The sequence below is a fragment of the Cyprinus carpio genome, chromosome B15 (genome assembly GCF_018340385.1).
Source record: "Cyprinus carpio isolate SPL01 chromosome B15, ASM1834038v1, whole genome shotgun sequence".
Classification (NCBI taxonomy): Eukaryota; Metazoa; Chordata; class Actinopteri; order Cypriniformes; family Cyprinidae; genus Cyprinus; species Cyprinus carpio.
The window spans coordinates 13,397,725-13,419,959 of record NC_056611.1 but is presented as its reverse complement, the minus strand read 5'-3'; the positions used below and the strand labels follow the sequence as shown (position 1 = coordinate 13,419,959).

Sequence of the window (22,235 nt, the reverse complement as noted above, 5' to 3'; positions counted from 1 at the left end):
CCCGTAAAGTTTGGAGGTGCTCCATGAAGCACTAAAAAGCCTTCAGAAGGGCAAGTCACCAGGCCTAGATGGCCTTCCACTAGAATTATATTTAGAAATAGGCTATGGAATGTGGTAGGGACTCTCATGCTTGATTTAATTTTGCAATCAAGTATGGTACATTTCATAGTAAAGATGAAATCTTTACTATGAAAATCAAGGGTAAAGATCCGTTAGATTACTCTAACTACAGACCAGTATCACTTATCCCATGTGATCTAAAAGTTTATGCTAAAACTCTTGCCTCTTATATGGAGAAAGTAAATCATAGCTTATTCAAAGAGGACCAAACCAGTTGATTTTGCAGACTCTCTTCCGAGCCCTTGTGCATTTTTTTCACTTGACGCAGAAAAAGCCTTTGACAGGCTAGAGTGGAACTATATGGCAGTTCTGCAATGTTTTGGTTTCGGTGAACATTACATTTCTATGATTAAGACACTTTACCACTCACCTGAGGCATCACTCTTAACTGGTAATATTATCTGCTTTAATGCCAATTAACAATGTTAAGGTTAACTCTTCTATCCCCTCATTCATTCCTATTAAAGATTCTTTAATTTATTTGGGTATTACCATATATAGAGAAATTCATAAAATTGCCAGAAATCTAATCTTAAAGTCTCTCTCCAAGGCAAAATCTCCACCGTCAAATTTAATTTGTTACCTTGGCTTAATTTTCTTTTTTCTATGCTGCCGCTTTCCCCTCCTCCAGGTTACTTTAAGGAGATCAATTCCAAACTTTCCCAGATTATCTGGAATGGTAAACGACCCAGATCCTCTTATACTTTCAGGAGGATTGACTGTGCCAAATTTTGAATTATATTATTTGTCATTTCAACTTAAGGCTCTTCATATTTTGGTTGATCCTCAATCTAAAGCTTCATGGAGAGTAATCGAAGCTGACAAGGTTAAACCACATAGACTCCAAGATATTTTATTTGCTGGCACAGGAAATAAAAATGATAAATATAAATTTGGCCCGGTTGTGGCCAATTCTATTAGAATCTGGAAAAGGGTGGTGGGAGGACCTTTCAAATTTTGTAACAACACACCCTTATGGCACAACTCTATTTTTTTATGTGGAAATCGGCCATTTGTCCAGCCCTCTTGGTTCACATTGGGCATAAACACATGCGGTGACTTATGATAACCAAGAGCTCTGCTCATATCAAGAACTAAGAACTAAGTTTTGTTTACAAGCATCATCATATTTTGTCTTTTCAGTTGCGCTCTGCTCTCAAGGCCTGTAGAGTTCCCTGGGCATCCCCTATTTCCTCTCATCCTATGTGGGATTGCATCACACCACCCATCTGTTTCTTTAATACAGCGGTTATCAATTCCAGTCTTCTCTCCCCCCTGCTTTGCACATTTTGTATGTTTCTCTTATCACTTCAGACATTTGTTCTATTCGAACATAAGTGCCCTGCGAAGTGGACATCACAGGATATTCCGCCATGATTCCAGTTCGAAATTAATGTGTATGTTCCATTCAAAGTGCATTGAGTGTGCGAGACGTGAATTTAAATTGTATTTATTTACAGAGGTATATGGCACTTGTATGTGTGTGAAGACATTGCGGAGCGCAAATCCATGATTTAATGTTCCGAAGTGAGGTAAACTTCAACAGATTTCCCTGCTCAGGGAGTAGGGAGCAATGAACACTGTGTAGGGACCATGTAAATGGGAACAGTTCATGCACGAAGCTCACTTCTAAAGAGCTGATTATCTGAATCAGGTGTGTTAACAAAGAGAGACATGCAAAATATTCAGAGCTGGGGGACACGAGGACTGGAATTGAGAATCGCTGCTTTAATGTATAGTAAACTAAATGATCACACTGCAAAGCCTCTTTCTATTAAACATATATGGAATCATGAATTTTGTTTTTTCCTTTTTACTACAAATTAATTACATGTCTAATCCATGTTTATGTCTTCTCAACGACGAATTCTAACTCCTGTATAAGTTCATTAAAGAAGAAAATGTTGTTTGCTGGTTTTACAGCTGCAAAGAAGACAATAATACAAAATTGGTCACAAAAGTTGATCACAAAAAAGAATTTAATTTCTGCGAGTAAAGATTTCATTGTTAATATTAAGAAATACAACTTTTACTAGTGGAAATGTGATTGCTGATATCAAAAATAGCCATTGTTATGAGTAGAAATCCAATTCCTGATATCAAGAATTAACATTTTAACTGTTGAAAACTGAATTGTTGATATCAAGAATTCCTATCCTGAGAATGAATAAAAGTCCAAACGGCTTGCCATGAAATAAAATTCAAAATGGCTTGCCATAGCATTCTACTTTAGGTCTATGAATTGAAAAGGCATATAAGCCACATTGTGTCCATGTTTCATCAACTTCAAATGGAATCAAATGCATTTGGGAGAAAATCAGTTTGGGCTACTCTCCACAAAATGCCCACTGTTGAACTGTGGCCTGTTTTGGTCACCCCTTAAATCTTTCATGTGATGTAATTTGTTTAGCTGATAACTTCATGTGATGCTAGAAGTGTGCCCTCACTATCTCTTTTGGTTAAAACTCTGAAATGATTTGTTTGCATTCAGAAGTCAATAGTCAGCTATGAATTACTGATTATTCTGTTTTTATTCTCCATGTGCCAACCACCCACAAAAAAGTGCTTTATTTATTATGCTTTAGGGCTACTGTGTGTTTTGTATTATAGTTTGCTGCATGTACTGTAAGTCTGAAGAATTTGATTATAAATTATTTTTAAAAATACATTTTAAATCAGTTCAAAAAATTACACATGATATAATGGGTTTTCCACTTCAAAACAGAAAACATCTGTTTTAACTAATGCTATTTTCCCATATGTAACTTATTTCCAGACCAGATTTACAGAAGCCTAATATAACTCACAGTGGGATCATGTCTTTCCTTTTGATTAAGACCAATGCTTTAGTCCAGGATAGGTTTTCAAAATAAACAAAACAAGCTTCCTGTGGCACATTCCATCCGGGGGGGGGGGGGGTTCTTTTCCAAGGAAAGGAAACTAGCTTCCTGTGGCACAGTCCATCCTGCTTTAAAGGAACATAAAATTTTATTGCATGCATTTAAAAAACTGTAACTTTTACTTGTAAAATAGTTTTTCCATTCCTTTATTAAAATGAACACATAAATGAAACTACATATATAAAATAATAATTACTATAATAACTATAATAATGTAATTATTGTTACATTAACAGTGCACTGATTTCAGCAGTAGTGATTAGACAAATAACATTTTCCTACTGTGTGCCAGCAAGACTCAGTTGCTTGAAATTAAATGATTCAGGCTGCCATCATAATAAATTAGTTATGCCAAATATAAGTGTATTTCAGTGTGGCCATAGAGCTAGTATTTGTTTGAAAATAATTCAGCTCATAAAGGGTAGGCCTGAGAGTGGGCAGTTAATACTGAAAAATGTAGCAAAACAAATAAACCATATAGAGTTATTTGACTTTTACAAAAGAATTAGGTTTTGCAAGCAGAATAAAACATCTAAACTTTGCTGTATATTGCGTGAAGCATCTGTGATCAAAATACATGCTGAATCTTCTTGAACACAATATATTTCCTGAACTCTCAACTAAAAAAAAAAAAAAGACAAAAAATAAAAAAATAAAAAATAAAATCATTTTGATGGAAACAGGAGAGAAATATGCACATAAAAAGCTAAAGAGGGAGTTAAAACTAGTGATGTCAAATGATTAATTGTATCCAAAATAAAAGTTTTTGTTTACATAGTATATGTGTGTGTACTGTGTATATTTATTATGTATTTATAAAAACACACCTATGTATGTATGTATATACAGTATTTAAGAAAAATGTTACATTTATATGTTAAATATATTTATATATAATATACATTAAATGAATATTAATGTTTACATGTAAATACATGTATATATATTATATATATATATATATATATATATATATATATATATATATATATATATATATAATATATATATATATATATAAATAAATATATATACTGTATGTGTGTGTATTTACAGCACTGGTTAAAACACCTTGATGGATTTGTTTATTACAGGCACACAGCTTTTCACTTCACAAGATGTTAACTGATGTAGTCGTATGGATTGCTTGTGGATAATCGTGATGATTTTATCAGCTGTTTGGACTGTCATACTGATGTCATGCTAAATTTCTCCAAATCTGTTCTGATGAAAAAAAAAAAAAACCTCTTCTAGATTTTGGATGGCCTGAGGGTGAATGATTTTTCATCTAATTTTCATTTTTTGGGTGAACTATTCATTTAAATGAATATCAGCTGTATGACTTAGTCCAATAATCTGGCTAGGCCTGAATATAATATTAATTTCTCCTTCGTTCTAAACCTATCACCCATCAAATGTATCTATTATTCACTTTTTCCTTCTCTTTTTGTTTTGATCGAACCAACAGAAGTCTGTTTTAAGGCATATGCTATATCTGAAACATGATGGATGTGAGGAGCATGGTGTTCCTTGCTCTTTATTCCAGTGAATTATATGCAATTGTTCACAGTCTTCAAGAGATGATGTGCTACACGTGTTGGATTAAATAATGGCTACTGGAAAATGTCACAGGTGTCACAGGGGTTTTTACTGGTATAGTGTCAGGTTGGGTTTTCCATTGCTTCTCATCATTACAGTGGAATAAATCTGCTTTAAATTGTGGAAAATATGGTGGTGCTATATTTGGTGCCATTGTTTAATTTCATCATTGCATTTCTGTTTCTGTGAATTCAGTGTGCATTTATCAGGAGGGCTGAGCTTATTAAAGATGATCAAATATATGAACTGTTAACCCAGTCTGAAATTTGAATGATGAAAATGAATTTCCGGAAAGTCTTTGCTTAATGGAAACTATTGTATGTTGTGTAATATTCTTGTGCTTGAAAAACATTTTTTAAACATTTAAATATTAGTTGTTTATATATATTGTATATATTCATATATTGTTTTGTTTGAGTTTTGCACAAGAAATAGAAATAACAGGACCGTAATTTGTCAATGGGTGCCGTCATATTAGGAATTCAAACAGCTGATAAAAACAGTACACTTATTATAAGCATATCAAATCTTCATATAAGCATATAAACTTCATTTAAACAGATTTTAGAGTCCTTCACTACAAAGTTTACTGCTTAAAACATGAATGTGCAACAACATGTTCCTGTTCTCAAAATGAAACAATAAAAGTTAAATAGAAAAAAAGTTTAATTAAATGCAGTGTTTTCCAATTAAAGCTGCTAAATAAGAGGGGTCATGCTGTTTCATGCCTTTGTTTCATTAGTGTGTTGTTCATATGGCAACAAGCAACTTTTATTTGACAAAGTGAAGCAAATACTTGTAGAACTTTTGTGCAATCCACCATTAAATAGGTCACAATTGATTAAATGCAAGTTTAATGTCTGTGTTATGATTCTCTTATCATGTTGCATAATGATGAACACTGACCAAGTTATTTAAATGTTTTGTACACAGAGTGGAACTAAGCCTGAGGTTACTTTGTGGTATTAACTGTTCAGCTGTGCATCAACACACAAACACGCCAAATCAAGGGAAAATAAATGCCAAGAGAAGAGCAAAGAATTAAAGCTTGACCTTTCACTCCTGTCTCAGGTTACCTCGTCAAATTCTGGCAGCAAAGAAAATCACAGTTCGTTCTAGCTAATGAAAATAACCATGCTAATCACTTTAGTGTACTGTTTATAATGTAAGCACAAATACATTTTATAAATACAATAAATCTGCATTTCAGCATAAACTATAAAGTTCAAAAGCATCTTGACTTGAATGATGGTTACATGCAAGTACAGTATATTGAATATTGCCTTAAAAACACGTGGCGTTATGTATGAAAAAGTATAATTCAAATAAGGGCTTTAAAAAGAATAATTCTCATTAATGGGATTTAATAAATTAATGACTTTTTCAACACAGGCAAGAGCTAAGCTTATAAACCATTTTTATTGTGAGATCATAAAAGACAGAGTTAAGCCAAAATCATCATCAGGATTTTCCAGAAGTCTGGCAAAAATAATTATTTAATAGGATTTTTGTGGAGCTAAGTCTTATTCTTGAAATGTTTGGATATAAATCTAGTCTAAACCTTCTGTAATATTTAGAATAGCACAACGTCTGCAAGGGTTTATACAGGTTCAGAGTTATAAAAATAAAACGATAATTAGGTGGAAAAAAATCTGAAATATGTGTGTGCGTGGGTGCATGCGTGCGTGTGTGTGAGAGTGTGTGTGTGTGTGTGTGTGTGTGTGTGTGCGCGCGCGCATTATGATTATGTGAATTCTTTACAATGAGTTACGATGCAGAGTTTTCAAGCAAATTTGACACTGTCTCTTTAAGACACATGGGTGGTGTTGTAAATCATTAAAGGCTGTTGGTTAATGAGAAAGCCACACTTAAAGGTAACAACAGCTTGAAAATTTATTAATTTGATTGAGCTGTTAAAGTTATTGCTACAAGGTTTGCAGAAGAAATTACACAAACTATTTTTCCACCAAAAGACTAATCTGGCTACAGAGACAGTATGGTTAACTTTAGTGAGGCCAGAACATTTTAAAGAGTCATGTCATTTGCACATGTATTAACAGAATATATACAAATGTTGCTTTATAATCTGTTAAATGCATATTACGAGCATGTGCATTTGTTCTATGACAGCCATTTATTTTATTTTTTATGTAATTTTTCCTATACCTTTGGGTCACAGATTAGGGATTAGTGATAGTATTGTACATTTTATAATCAGGAATATGCATTAGCTCACTCCTTTGACATTTTAAACTTGTGACACAATCTTGCTGGGGCATGTGGAGAGGTGCTCTGATGCAATTGATTTTTCCATACTCCCTGTTCCTAGGATTAACCAGAGTTAAAATGGGAATCTCAACACCCTATTACCTTTCATCAGAATCAGTCTGCCTGCCAGCGTCAGCTGTGCTGAACTGATGGTAAGCCATCTCCACTGCCTCCCTTGTGAACTGAAGATGATGCAATTTTTCCACAATTAACATCATACAGTACTTTAATTTTCCGAGGGTAGAATAAAATGCTTTATTTAAAAAATAAAAAATAAAAATATTTAGTGTGCACTTCTGTACAATTTAATAACTGTATATAGAGTAAATAATGCACAAATCTGTTCCAGATTAATCCAACATTATGATTGTTTATTGGGGATTTTTTTCTCTTTGGTCTCAATTAAATGTTCTTTCTGTTCTCATGTCATATATGTATGTATGTATAAATGTATTTATGTACTAAGAGCTCCTTAAGAAACTACAACAAATTAAGCTAATAAAGCTAATTCTGCTTCTGAAAAATATAAACTATTTCATTATAATATAGATTCTTAAAAACAGCACAATATATGTTTCCCTTTGATAGTACAGTGTATGATTGTTGCTTCCATCAGCCAATCAGCATTCCTGCAGACCTGGAGTTATAAGTCACATGGCATTTAGCTTCAGGTGATTGGCTCCTGGCAACAGAACTGAGTGCTCATGAGCTGCCAAGAAATAAGGTATATTTCAACTGCTTCATAAACTGCCTTTTAGACTTGTCTGGATAGCACATAGAATTGTATTTTCTGCTGTTTACCAAGCACTTGAAAAAATGGCCACATTTGTAATATATTTTTTCATGTGTTTTGCATTAGCTCATTGTGTCTCCTCATTTAGAAACAAACAATTGTGTGTTTGTAGTCTTTATGCTCAAGGGTCTGCATGAAGATAGCAATTTGCATGCGAGTTGAACTGAGAATAGGAGTTTTTCTGAGTTCACAACACAAATCTGTCACCACTGAGCCCTTGGGCAAGACACATAATCAGCGCATTGTAATTCATTTATGATAAAAATTGCTAGGTAAACAAGATGAACCCAATAATCACATAAGCATGTTAGAATAGCTTGTGACAGCTGTAATTAAAAATAAACATTTTATAAAGATGTTCGCCCCTAGCATAACCCTGAATGGACGATGATTCTATTACAGCAGGTGAAAATAAAATAAACTCCTTTTATCGATGCTCATTTCCATTGGCTCAGCAGAGACACAAGCAGAGATTTGTCCTGGCCTGGTTTCAGAAAATTTCCACTGGTTAATTTTCTCAACTATGCGAGCTCTTCTAAATCAGGCATGTAATCTGTTCAATATAACTCAATTTGGATAGAAGGTGCTGGCTAAATAGTTACCTGTAAACCACAAGCACATATTAGAACAACATGTGTGTTGCTGTAATTTAGTAGAAACATTTTTGCTTTGGGTTTTTGGGTGGAGTAGTGGTTGAAAGTTCTGTTCCACATCCTTAAGGTAGATTTGCACAATATAATAATGTGCAGCCTGTTCTTATGTTGCAATTTATGAGAACATGATGTCTGGAGCAGCAAGTAAGCAATAAACAGCTCACAAAACTCTTTTTGTGGAATTGTTTAGACTATTATGTTGGTAGATAATGTGTTCAGTTCACCAGCCCATAACAAAGTATATGCTTCTATGAATAATTACAATGGAAGGCCTCAGATGTGGTTAGTTGAACATATGTGAAACTGTTAGAGCTCATGCTTCGTTTTAAATGTGCAGCTCTGTTCATTTTATCAGCGGGAAGGAAAAGCTAGACAGAAGATATAGTGCTAAGTTATGTAACAATTGTAGCAGATGCATCTCTTTCAGAGCCAAACTCATGCAAAGCCCTTTCAAAGAGATAGAGAGCAGCTGTGGAATAGGATTTTCCATCAAACAAACATTCTCTCAAAGGGGCCCTCTTTTAGGAAAGAGCACCTCTTCGAAATTAGGGAAAAAACTCTGAGGCTATGTTGGCCCAATAAAATTCAATCTGATTAAGGGAGAGCCGAAGCTTGGAGTTGTTGTTACTATTCGAATGCCATGCCAAAATATGTTTCTTGCAACTCCAAGCCGCACATTAGGGCCACAGTGTTAGTTTTACTAGACCATCAGAGGTTTCTTTGGCAGTGATGGGTTTCAGAGGCATTTTTAGCTGTCATGATTTTAAATTTTCCTTTAAATAATACAGTTGAGACCTAGTAGCCTGTTGCATGCTGGAGGGCTGCATGTCCATTTAACAACAAACAGTTGTATTAAAGATCTTCCTGTGAGACCTATCCTTCAAGGCTTTGTGGAGTGAAGAGGTGTCTAAATTGCTTCATTTAACCACTGGTGTACCTCAGGGTTCGGTGTTCAACCCTCTCCTTTTTCGTAACATCTTTGAGTCCTGTCATAAAGTCTCATGACTTTCCCTATCCCTGTTACACAGATGATAGAGGGTCATTCCAGTTCAACAAGCCCAAGATCTCAGCATCTATCTCAGGAAATCTTTCTGCCATTTTGGACTAGATGAAGGAACGCCACCTCTAGCTCAAATTTACTTAGGTCAACAACACTACAGGCAGCCAGGAATCTTATCGTATTTGACATCCAGCTGAACTTTACAAACCACATCTTAGCATGCAGATTCATGCTCTGTGATATCAGGAAAATCAGAACCTTTCTGTCTGATTATGCTATGCAGGTCCTAGTCCAGGCACTTTTTATAGCTATTCATATGTTTATGTTTTGCACTTACATTTTTGCTTTAGCTTTAATTAAATACTTTCATCCAAAATATGTTTTTGTAATTTTTAGGCATTTTTATTTTCAGACATGTCATTGATAAGTTACAAAACAAAAAGAAAGCAACATTTGGAAACACTGCATAATTTATATGCATATACAATATAAAATGTACAAAAATAAATAGCTTTACAATGAAGAAGTAACAAAGTACAATCCTTCACTGAAGGGATAATATGTGATGTCGCATTTTTAATATGACTAATATGACTAATGTATACAACTGGAATGGTCAATACCATATTAACATTCATATACAATCATTTTAAAGGAGCATTAACTATTTCTCAGTTTAGTTTCATGCTGTACTGTTTTTTCTCAACATCGTTCACATCTACACAGTTCTTTCAAGCTTTCAGATATATCCACTCATGGAGTATGAAAACCCAGGAAGGACTGATGTTTCTAAACATCCAGGTTTTCATTCACATAGCAGTTTACAAATAAAACAGTGTTTAATACAAAGAACAGCGATAGTAAATAGTAAGTTATACAACCCTCTGAATGGACACAAACATTATGTTTGTTGAGGAATTTTCAAAAGCTAGATCTGACACTTACCTGTAATTATTAAAGTTTCAGGATATAAATTAGGCTCAACCACTGTTTACCTCTGATACAGTTTTAAATATACATGAAAATAGCTCTAATAGATTTATATGATCATGCTCTAAGTGTTTTTAATACGCTTTAACTCTGAAAGTGAAAATAAGCCACTAATAAATGCAAGCCAAGGTCTATAAATAAAAAAAGATCTAAATTATTGACCCAATCACAAAGTAAATCAACAAAAAAAGAATGATAGCACCTTCATAGCAGCTTAGCAAGTGACAGTTCCTAGTAAGATTTTCTAATTTCAAGTTAAAATAATTCCATTTTGAATTTCCAAATTTATTTGAAAACTGAATTTTTAGTACATTTGAATGCACAAAAACAAAAAAGTTGGAACTGATTTAAAATAATTTCAGCCTGAGATGAGTGTTAAATCTTAGCCAATCGGTGGGTTTTGTATGGTTAAGAATCATTAAATATGACATAGTTGAAAATTAATTCATTTGGAATGCTCTAAGAAAGCAATTAGGAGACAGAAGTTAGGGAAACTGCAATAAAGCATTGCTTGCTGAGGTAGATATCTATTGGATCAAACTTCAATAGTGGTTATAAATATACATGTATATATCTGGAAAACCAAAGGCCAAGTGATCAGTCCGTGCAACATTCATGAAAGCTCAACAAATTTTCTATCTAAAGCATGAATATTTCCTGCTCCAACCTGAAGCACGGTCAAATGAAAATCTTTATATTCTTTCACAGGAGTGTTCTTATCACCTCTGAATAATTTGAAAGCCTGCATGATGTCCTTAACACTCTTGGTAGAAACACTTTTCAGACACTGATTCAGGCATCTTGGCAGGATCACAGTTCTCCGGTTCCACAATCTTTCCAGCGTAATCAATGCAGAGAATCCTACGCTGGCGTTCCCCATGGCCACAAGTTTGTGAGCATGAAGACCAAGGCCCTATTTGCCATATGGGACATGGCAGGTCTGCGCAGGGCCTGATATCAGAGGGTCTGAGATCTTTATTGCAGTGATTTGAATAGAAGCCAGCATTGTCTTTACATTCCACATTTCTCCTGGTCCATCCTGAACCACACGTTTTGGAGCATTCAGACCACTCGCCCGAGACCCACTGTGGCACCCCAAAAGGATGAATAAGTTTGCCAGCAATCTTTTTGTCTTTGGGTTTGCTAAAAGACATGGTTTTGGGGATGTAGAAGGTGTATTTGACCTTCGGTGGGATGGATTCCCCAGCGGTGGAGAGCAGCTGTATTGTGATTGGTTCCTGGAGCTGGCGGAAGCTCTGAAGTCTCTCCAGTGTGGTGGACGAGCCAGTGTATTTCAGCACAGCCCCCAGCACTGGAATATACTGCTCCACTGTGGATACAGAGAAGTTGCCATTCAAGATATAATCACCATTTTCTCTTCGTACAGCTAGGTAATGTCCATCGTGTGGTATACTTCCATGGCTCTGCTGTTTGATGTTAATGTTAGTGGCTCCACTTGGAATCGTCACAATGTCTTTATATCCATGGCTAAAGAAATGGGAAAAAATTAGATACAGATTAGAGCAACAATAATGTTCCGGAAGTAAAAATTAATTCATTTGCTCCTTAGGGAAATTGAACTTTAAAGAAGACCTGTTGTGAGCTCGGAATTTGTTAATCAATGGTATATGCTTTTGTTAAACCCATCTGTTTGAATTATTTCAACTTATTTGCAAAATAAACATGTTCAAACAAAACAAAAATGACAATACCCATGATTTTTTATAGAAAATTTCACCAGAGACTGAGTGGCAAGCAAATAATGCAGGAAATGCCCTCTCCCATCAAGCACTACAAGTCGGTCTCCCTAGGTCTCAAAATACTTAAATATTTGTGTATATATATAAATATTTTGCAATAAATGTAACATATTGTTTCTACAGATATAATCAACATCTTCAAATGAATACATTTTTTTTTAGCTTCGTGTTAATTTGATTATGCCATTTGCGATCAGTCTTATACCTTTGACTTTTTGTCGGATTTTCAAATACTTTTTTGCTTTAAATCAAAGTTGTGATTCACCTTTGTAGCTGATTGGCTTGGTTAATGGTTTATTATGCTTTAATAAAGACTTTTTCAAAATTCCTATTAGAAAAAAATGAATGGAAAATACTTCTGGAACTAACACATCTGAAAATGTGGTCAGCCATATGCACTCTATTACTGTGGCCATAATAAACAAACATTCACAAGACAGTGCACATTAAAAAGTAGCAGTGAGATATTCTTACACGACTTTATTGAATGAGCCAGATATCATCCTGCAGCTCTGGCCATTCCCTCCACACATGCCACATTTGTCCAGCTTCTTACTAGAATCGATCTCCAGGTCACAACCGGCTTTGATACACTGGCCTTGCACACAAAATGATGTGGTATCTGGACCACATGGGGTTCCATCAATTACCTAAGATTGAAACAATGGTTATACTTGCAACAAGGTTTTTCAAAGTGAACTTTTATTCCTGTAGCTTAAACAGTACAACATGGCACAAACAATGCCAAGGTCATGGAAAGTAAGAACCACTAAAATGTATAACTTGAATGCAGTGTGAGTCGCTTTGGATAAAAGCATCTGCCAAATATATAATTGTAAATCTTAAAATGTAACTTACTTTAGCTGCAAACACTCTGAATTCACTGCTGCCTCTTGCTCTGCAAAACAGTTTACACCTATCCCTTAACGACACTCCAGCGTATTTTGGTATCCACTGCTTCACATTTCCATGAATATCAAAGTGATTTGGATTGTTGTACATCTCACATTGTTCCTCTCTGAAACTTTTTCCTGCAATAATAAAGAATTGTTACCTTTTATAATAACACAGTATGAAAAGACAGATAGCTAACTAAATATACTGAGACTGAAGAGAACAACCCACCTTGGTTATTCTCGCAGATCTGTTTGTTGCAGGACTGATACTTCACTCTCTGTCCCACACAATATTTTCCTCCGTTTTGAGGAGATGGATGGGTGCATTCTCGGTAGGAGAACATCACTCCACCTCCACATGATCTGGAACACGGTTGCCATGTTCCCCACTCACCCCAGCCTCCATCCACAGCCGGCTAAACCAGAACAACCACACAACCAAATGAATGTCCTACACTCCTGAACTGTGTGATTTCAGTGGCACTAGTATTACCCAACCAAATGCACTCTCAGACAAAAAGGTACGAAATCAGTCACTAGGGTGGCACCTTTTCAAAAGGTACACCTTTGTACCTTTTTAATGCCTAAAGGGAGCATATTTGTAACTAAAAGGTATATTTTAGTACCTAAAGGGAGCAATTAGTATACGGTATAGATAGATAAGTACTTATAAAATGATTAAATGAAAGACTAAAAATCCAGCTTCAAATACCTTAGGTCTCATGGCTTCCTCAGAGGACATGCACACGCTGTTCAGGCAGGTCCTACTGGGGCCACAGCTTGTGCCGTCTGCCCAGGGAAGACTCCCATTCCTGGTTGTGCACACAGACTGACCCTCTTGCTGGCACCAGAGCTGTCCGCACACCTCGCTGTCTGAGGTGTTGGGACAATGTGAAAACTCCTCTCCAAATATCTGTTGGCACTGGCGGTCCAGGCTGTAAGTTATGCCTGGCAGCTCAGTGGGTAAAGCCACTATCGTCTCAGGGGTGTCCAGTAAACAGTCTCCTGTTGTTATCCAGAGGAAGAGTTAGAGTGTAGTAAATCATGAAATCAAAGGATTGTGTAACAGTAGGAAGATTGTGCTCCTGGAGCTGACATTTAGGGAGACTCATAGGAATGCACATCTGGGGGAGTGAGCCGCGAGGAGGAACACGAGTGAGCACAAATGCACGTGGGGAACATGGGCCACTGCCCACTTCAAATGATACAGCGGTTAAAAAAGGAAATGTGCAAGACTGATACTACAGAGATGCGGTCCGGTGGAAAGAAAACATTTGTTACATTCCTGTTTTATGACTTGGAGTAAAGTGACAGGAATGCATTCTTCCTGACTCATGGGAAAGCAAAGGAAAAAATAAGAATCTAATAATTACATGCAAGAGGTGATGTAAAAGTGTTTTACTACAAACGAGGGGAACACCAACACTGAAATAAAGTAAGCTGACTTTTTAAAAGCATTCACAGGAATCAGTTCCCTTTACTGTTGCAAACTCTTCCACTAATTGAAGCTGGGACACCAACAAATCAGATGAAAAAATAAAAATAAGAAATAGGATTAAAACACATTCAACAATTCTTTTATTAATTTTATTTCAGCATTTCAGTTCTAGTTTTAGTTATTTTAGTAGATCGTTAAACTAAATGAAAATGGTGCCTTGGCAACTGCTGAGTGTGTGTGTGTGTGTGTATATATAAAACCCTGATTTAATGAGAAAAGGAAATAAAATATTTTTTAATATTTAAAGTCATTAAATGTTCAAGAATATAGTACTTTTTTAAATAAATATCATGAATTATTAATTCATAGGTTTTTGGACAGTTGTACCACATAACATTTTATAACCTGAAATAATAATATAAAATAGTTTGACATTGACACTCATGAGGGTCTGCAGGGGTCATCTCTAAGTTTTAATTTTTATGCTTTGTTAAATAGTACTTTGTTAAATAACTATTAGTTTTGTATTAAATAACAAAAATATTGCTGTTTCTAAGAAATAATAATAAAAGATTATGACAAACTGCTATTTAATTTTCAAGACTTTCATTCTTTTAATTAGGCTTTTTTGATGATGTTATCAGGACAATTGTTTCACCCACTTTTGATAATTTTGACTTAAAAAAAATATCCAATTTAACATGTTTATAATAGAAGACATGTATTCAAGTCACTGTACATATGAAATGTGGGTGGGTGCATCACAATATTGACCAAGATAAAAATTTAATTGCAAAAAATACATGTAAAATACACCATGATACCTATGAAGTGATAAATAAAGATGAAGGGTGCACATACCATGTCCATTGTCGAAAAACTCTGTGACGTGCAAAGCACTGCAGGGAGACCAAGGCAAGGTCTTACTGAGCTGAGTGAATACAGGGGCCATGATATGGTGCTCGCCTAGATGTCCAAAAAGCTGCTCACAGTTCTTAGTGTCATCATGAGGCATACTCAAAACATGGCCTAAAACAGAAACAAAATCATTTTTCCGATGGTCAAATCAACTTGAAAATTGGTTAGGGTGAGATTATCAGAGGACATTCAGACCTAGTTCATGCGCAGTTGTGTAAGCAGCCTGGAGGCCGTTGTCTTCAATAACAGAACAGCTCCTTTTGGTGTCACACATGGTTCCAACATCAGCTACACCCAGCGTGTCACAGCTCTGATGTCCACAGATGTCCTGAAAGGCAATTAAAAAAAAAAAATTCTTATTGCTGTTCCAGGTCTGTGGTTAATAGTAAGAGCAAAACATATTTGCCAGTGTTTCCATCATAAAACCAAGCAAATAAATAGTTTTGGCAGGCAGCAGACCTATGAAGTGAGAAAATGTAACTATGTGGTGTCTGAACTGTATCTCAAAAACATGCCTGGAGTCTTTTCCATCCTTTGCCCAGAGATCCAAGACGGAGACAAATGTTTCCAAAGCAGAAGACCACAAAACACACATAATTCAAGGCACATCTGGCCTTGGCACAGTCCGAGAGTCAGTCTCACATGTGTTCACCTTTCAGAGAAGCTGCTGTATGTAATCAGTATGCTCCTATTTTCAGCCTCGTTTTCAATATGCAATAATGAAATATGTCTGCTCTGGTATTGAGCAATGCGACAAAAACTTTTCATAAGGTCAAGTTTTGAAACTGGCCACATGCACACTTTTTAATGGTACAACTAAACAAACCATTGTAAAAAAAAGAAGTGTGCTTAATTTTATTGAATGTGCACTTGCAGTGTACTTTAAGTCTTGTAAGTGTATTTAAAAAACAGATTATATAACAATAGTGAAATAAAAGGCCACTTAGGAGTACTTAAAGAGAGTAGACTTTCATGTTTCGTAACAATGTTGGGAAGTAAACTACTTACATGTAATGACATAATTTAATTACAAAATAAATGTAACTGTAATCTGTTACAGTTACTGAGAACAATTTTAACAATTACAATGAGGGTTATATCTGAATATTTTCTACAAAAAGCTAGGATATGTTGAATAACATTAATGCGTTGCATTGCATGTTTTTGATGTTCCAATGCTTTAACAGTGCTGAGCTTTAAAATGTAATTATTGTAATCTTTTGGATTTTGAAATACAGTAGTTGAGTACTACTGTAAGGTTAACCCTTCCTGGTTTAAATGTTTAAAAATGATTCAGTTATAAATATTCATTAGAAATTTAGGAAAATAATCAAATGTAATCAGTTATATTACATTAATAAAGTAATTACATTTTTAAATAGGGTAATTTATAACTATTTGTCACGCTTCACGAGGGAGGAATGAGGAGATGCTGGAGAATACTTTAACGAGAATTAAAGGAGGCTGGTACAGGACGGAGACACGGGAGGCCTCCAGGGTGGATCAGGGGGCCATGGCGGAGCAGGCAGACTAGGCAAGGGCCCTCACTGGGCTTAACTCGGGAACAGGAGTCCCCCCGAGCTTAACTCGGGGAATGGAGCCCTCCATGGGCTTAACTGGGGATCAGGAGCCTTCCCTGGGCTTAACTGGGGATCAGGAGCCCTTATTGGGCTTAACTGGGGATCAGGAGCCCTTACTGGGCTTAACTGGGGATCAGGAACCCTCACTGGGCTTAACTTGGGGAATGGAGCCCTCAGTGGGCTATATTCGGGAACAGGAGCCCTCCATGGGCTATACTCGGGAACAGGAGCCCTCCATGGGCTATACTCGGGAACTGGGTTCCTCCGTGGGCTAAACTTTGGAACAGAAGCCCACTCTGGACTGGATTCGGAAGCACTTAAGAGGAGCTGGCACTGGAGGAGCAGACACAGCAAGGTGCTGGCAGCAGGTCGAGCTCTGGGGCTGGAGCTGACACTGGAGCAAGCTCTGGGGCTGGGATGAGGGCTGTGAACTGTCTTTTCCTCCTCATCCTCCTCCCTTGGTTATGGGTGAATTGGGCGGCCGGTGGGCTTGTTGTTGCGGCAGCCGGCAGGCTTGAGAGAGCTGCAGCCAGTGGGATTAACATCGGTGCGGTCGGCAGGCTTGACTACTGAACGGCCAGCGGGCTTGTGGGAGCCGCAGCCAGGGGGCTGGACATTGGAGCAGCCGACAGGCTGGAGAGAGCCACGACCGGAAGGCTTGACTGTGGAATGGCCAGCGGGCTTGCCACAGGAATGGCCGGTGTTTCTGGGCTGAGGACAGGGACAGTGCTGGGAAGAGATGGGTGGTTGGAACATTTGGCTAGGTATGTGGAGGGTCCTGGCGAGAGGTGAGCTGGTGAGGCCCGGTAGTTTTCATGAAGGACTGGATGATGATCGCTCCGACCTCTTTCTAGTTCCAAATTAACTCCATTTATATAAAGGACATGATTAACCAGCTTGATCAGGGAAAAACTATACGTGGGAAGATCGCAGCCGATTACGTCATCATCCAGCCCCAGCCGAAAACAGACACCAAGAGCAGAGTCAAACCAGCTCATGTGGTTTGAGAGCTCTAGGAACTCTTCCACATACCTCTCCAATTCCCGACCACCCTGCTGCAGACACCAAAGCCTGTCTTCAGTCGTAGTCATCTTTGTTAGGTCCACTGTTCTGTCACGCTTCACAAGGGAGGAACGAGGAGACGCTGGAGAATACTTTAACGAGAATTTAATTCAACAAACAAAGGGATACAATCAAATGAACTCAGGAATGACATTTAACAGCGGATGGGAAACAAGGGGCAGAACACACTATAAATACATAGACACCAATGGGACACACCTGAGAGCAAATTAACTAATTAATCAAACACAGCTGGAAACGAATTAACAGGACGAGGACCAGAAAAGGAAAGACCAAATAAGGAAAACAGGGGTAAAACAAGGAAAAACAAGTCCACAACACTGACACTATTACTTTTCCCAAATATCCTTCCCAACACTGTTTCTTAATACACTTAAGTACCCTTAAAAAGTGCACGTTTGTAATTATTTTATTATTACAAATTTTTGTAATTGTATTCATTTGTAATAATTATAAATTATTTTGTTTTAATAGTTTTGTCAAAAAACTAAAACACATTGAAAGTAACTGATTGTATTATATTATTTTAAATGTAGTGTTATTTAATATGACATTTAAGGTTAATACATTTTAAATGTACTTAATTGTAACTACATCATTGCAAATGTGTAATTACAAATATATTTAAATACATAGCATAGACATTTCAATAGAAATGGCATTAAAGTATGTTTAATTTACCATAAATGGTTGTCATTACATTTTGGCAAGTAATGTTTTTTAATTATTTATTTATTTTTTTACAAGGGACGACTGTTCTAAATTTAGCTAATGGCAAGACTCTCACTTCTTCATGATCCCATAAACAGATGTCAGCTGACTCTAAAATACATAATAAATCACTGCTTACCTCTCTAGTAAAAAGTATGGCTGTATCAAAGTGTTCCGGGTGCCTGTGGCTGGGTGGGTTGAAGAGCTGTTGCCAGGCACAAAAGTTGCGCAAAGCGACGCCTCCATTGCTGGAGATGGATGGCCCAACCTCTTCGTCCTCCACAATCAGCATCTTCACAAGCACTATGTTGATGGAGTTCTTAATGCTGGGATGCTTGTAAATCTGAGCAGCCACTGACATCAAGGTCAGCATGTAGTGCTAAAGAGAGAAAACCAACAGCTCGCTATTCACCAACTGTGTAGCAGAATGTTAAGTGTAAAAGCATGACATCTTGGCAGGACAGCTAAGAACTCCTGGAAAGGAACAGCTTTTACTCTACAAGCTCTACAGTTATTGTGGACAGTAACATCTTAAGCTTTTTCACATGCAATAAACTGCATTAGACAAAGCATGGTAAATATATGTATGTATATATATATATATATATATATATATATATATATATATATATATATACTGTATTATATAATCTATATATTCTATTCAATAGTCTTTAAATGGGAATCATTTTTAGCTGATACAGCCAAAGACCAGAGATTCTTCTAGAGTTTTTTTTTTTTTTTTTTTTGACACAAATATGTGGTTTGTTTGTCGGAAAGCCCTGATGTCAACATTAGGAGCAGCTGGTGGTCCACGCTGACATGGGTTGCTTTATGAGGCATTGTGTTTCCATCTGCAAATTTGGAGATTTGGATCCCAGTATCGACATCTGGATTGCTATCTGCCTCCTGATCCCGACCCGGACAGCGCATTTTTTTGCACTCTAGTCTTTTCCAATCATTTGTTTTCGATGACTCAATGAAGGAGAATTTCAGGGGGTGGTGAATCGTATGTGTGTGAGAAGACCAGTACAGTAAAATTCATATGAATCGTGACTCGCTCTTCTCACACAACTGCAGTCTATGGTATGATCATTTAGATAAGTCCCTTAAGGTAGATCTTACTGTAAAAAGCTGTATCCTTCTTTCGAATTTAGAATTATTTGGCTTAAAAGTGCAGGGTGTAGCCTAAAATTAGTATTTATAAACCTAAGATGGTTTGCATGTCTCAACTGGTCTAGTCAGCTGGTCTCAGCTTGACCATGCTGCGAAACCATCTTAAACTAGCTAAGACAAGCAAACAATTGCAAGTCAAAAACTAGGACTGTTATATCAGCAATTTGAGTTCTAAAGAACTTTCATTATATGTAAAGACACTTAATAGCTGGTGCAAGCTGGTTGTCCATCTTACACCAGAAAGCTACCAGTCAGTCATGTAATCTTAACATGGTCAGGCTGGTTTTTAGAAGATGACAGCTGGTCAAGATCACCAGCTTGGATCATCTTGCACAGCTTAGACCAGAAACCAGCTATCATGTTCTGAAACAGCTTCAACTAGAATTTTCATTTGTGGTAAAATGAAACACATCTTTAGATGTACACTTGTGAGCCCCTACCTTGATCTCGTCTCCATAGAAATGTGTCAGAGAAGCGTCACCGACCACCAAAGTCTCAATAAACCTGGGGGTAGAGACAAAGCGCCTGCGTCTAGACATCGAATCCTGATCATCTCTGGTATCTGACAGCGGTTTAGAGACCTGCGGAGACTTTGTAAAACGTCTTCTTTTAATGACATGCAGCTGCTCGGTTAACTTTCCAGATGTTCCCAAGCCGAGAAGTTTTGGTTCGATTAGATATTCTTTACCATCTGTGATAAATGATCCTAAAATCCCATGACATAAACTGACTGAGACAATAGAGTCCTCATCGGAGTCAACAGCGCCGATGTAAAAGCAACCTTTTAATAATTCTGCTCCAGTCTCTTCAGTTTGATTCAAGGACTTATAAAGTTCTGTCAGCTTGCTAGTGGACTCAAGTCTTTTTTGTGGTTTGGCTTTGATGCGATAAACCTTCAGTGTTGGCGATATAAAGGTGCTGTCCGGTGTCAAATTAAGTGTGAAATTCCTGCCGAAAGCCGTGAGTCTGAAGCTGGGCTCTTCTTCACTCCTCTTGGCCACTCGTCCTGCGGTCCTTCCAGTCAGCCGTACAGGTACAATCTCCTCAGTCTCAAATGAGTGAGCAGATGTTTCAGCGAGGAGGCAAACAAATAATATAGATGTGACTAAACACGACCACATTTTATTAAATTGTCGCTATTCCAAAAAAGAAAGAATGAATACCTAACTGATAAATTTTTGAATGTACTAGCTATTTAAATTTAGAATTATAAACTGGTCTTACTTTTCTGAAAACTATTAATATCATAAACATTTATAGTTAGAATCCACATGCCTTCATTAGCTTAAATCTATTTTGAAAATGAATAAAATAGGCTATTTAATGCAACCTATAGGTGTAACTGAATTAAAGCTAAAACGGAGCCAAGTTCGCGAGCTCGTAAGTCCATCGGACTGTCTCTGGACTGAGGCGCTGGTATTTATACTTTCTGAGAAATGAGAGGTTTATTTTTGATATCCAGCGCTGCTGAAGTCTCTCCTCCCACTGTGCGCTCATGAAAAACCTCTGGATCGGGTTTGCCCAATGAAAACTGAGAAGCACAGCCCTTCCTAAATAGCAACAGTTTGTCAACTGAGTAGTTAGTGTATGTGTATATGTATATGTGTGTGTGCGTGGGTGTGTGTGTGTGTGTGTGTGTTCCTGCAAAACGTCAGATATTTTATATATATCAATATATGCATATATAAGATTTTTTTTGTACTATATATATATATATATATATATATATATATATATATATATATATATATATATATGATTATTTACTTATTACGTTTAATGAGGTATCACTATTGTGCTGTTGAGCAATCTGGAACGTGCCTTGTTTAAGGGGGCTATAAAATACCTAGTAGCTTTTATTCAAATCGAAAAAAAAGCATCAGCTACATTATTTACTATTTTACAATGCTATAGCATATATGGAGCAAATCAACAATGTTAAATCTCCACGAGGTGGCAGTAAGACATTGTATATGAATGTGCACACAAGAACACGTTCTCTTCATTCACGTTTTAGTTCTGATTCGTACAGTCTTAAACAGTTTATGGATATTCTCTGGCTCAGACACCAGAGGGCGACTATGATTTAGATGAGGTAGAAATAAGTTGAAAGACTCCACTATTTGAACCATAAGAACATAAATATAAAGATTTTACATAAAATTGTTTTTAAAAATGTATACTATAGGATAAACTGTATTATTGTAGGCCTATGACTATTCCTCAACATTCCTAATGTATAGCCTATAGTAGAATTAATATTTTGTTACATTAGCTGTAGTATGTACAAAAGTTACAATAAAACATTTTCACTCAGTTATACATTTGTTGGCAGTGAACTCCACCAAGA

The 22,235-nt window shown here is 36.6% G+C and overlaps 1 protein-coding gene across 1 annotated transcript; it reads right to left on the bottom strand.

The window, feature by feature from the left end:
• Nucleotides 1–9,827: 9,827 nt before the first annotated feature.
• Nucleotides 9,828–21,364, bottom strand: LOC109090322 (A disintegrin and metalloproteinase with thrombospondin motifs 8-like). The gene is made up of 9 exons (XM_042739329.1): nucleotides 20,326–21,364; nucleotides 18,849–19,088; nucleotides 15,531–15,663; nucleotides 15,279–15,446; nucleotides 13,692–13,984; nucleotides 13,209–13,395; nucleotides 12,942–13,114; nucleotides 12,558–12,733; nucleotides 9,828–11,811 (listed from the first exon to the last, which is right to left on the bottom strand). Exons 1-9 carry the CDS (start codon nucleotides 21,004–21,006, stop codon nucleotides 11,079–11,081), a joined length of 2,784 nt encoding a protein of 927 aa, XP_042595263.1. The 5' UTR covers nucleotides 21,007–21,364; the 3' UTR covers nucleotides 9,828–11,078.
• Between the last annotated feature and the right edge of the window lie 871 nt (nucleotides 21,365–22,235).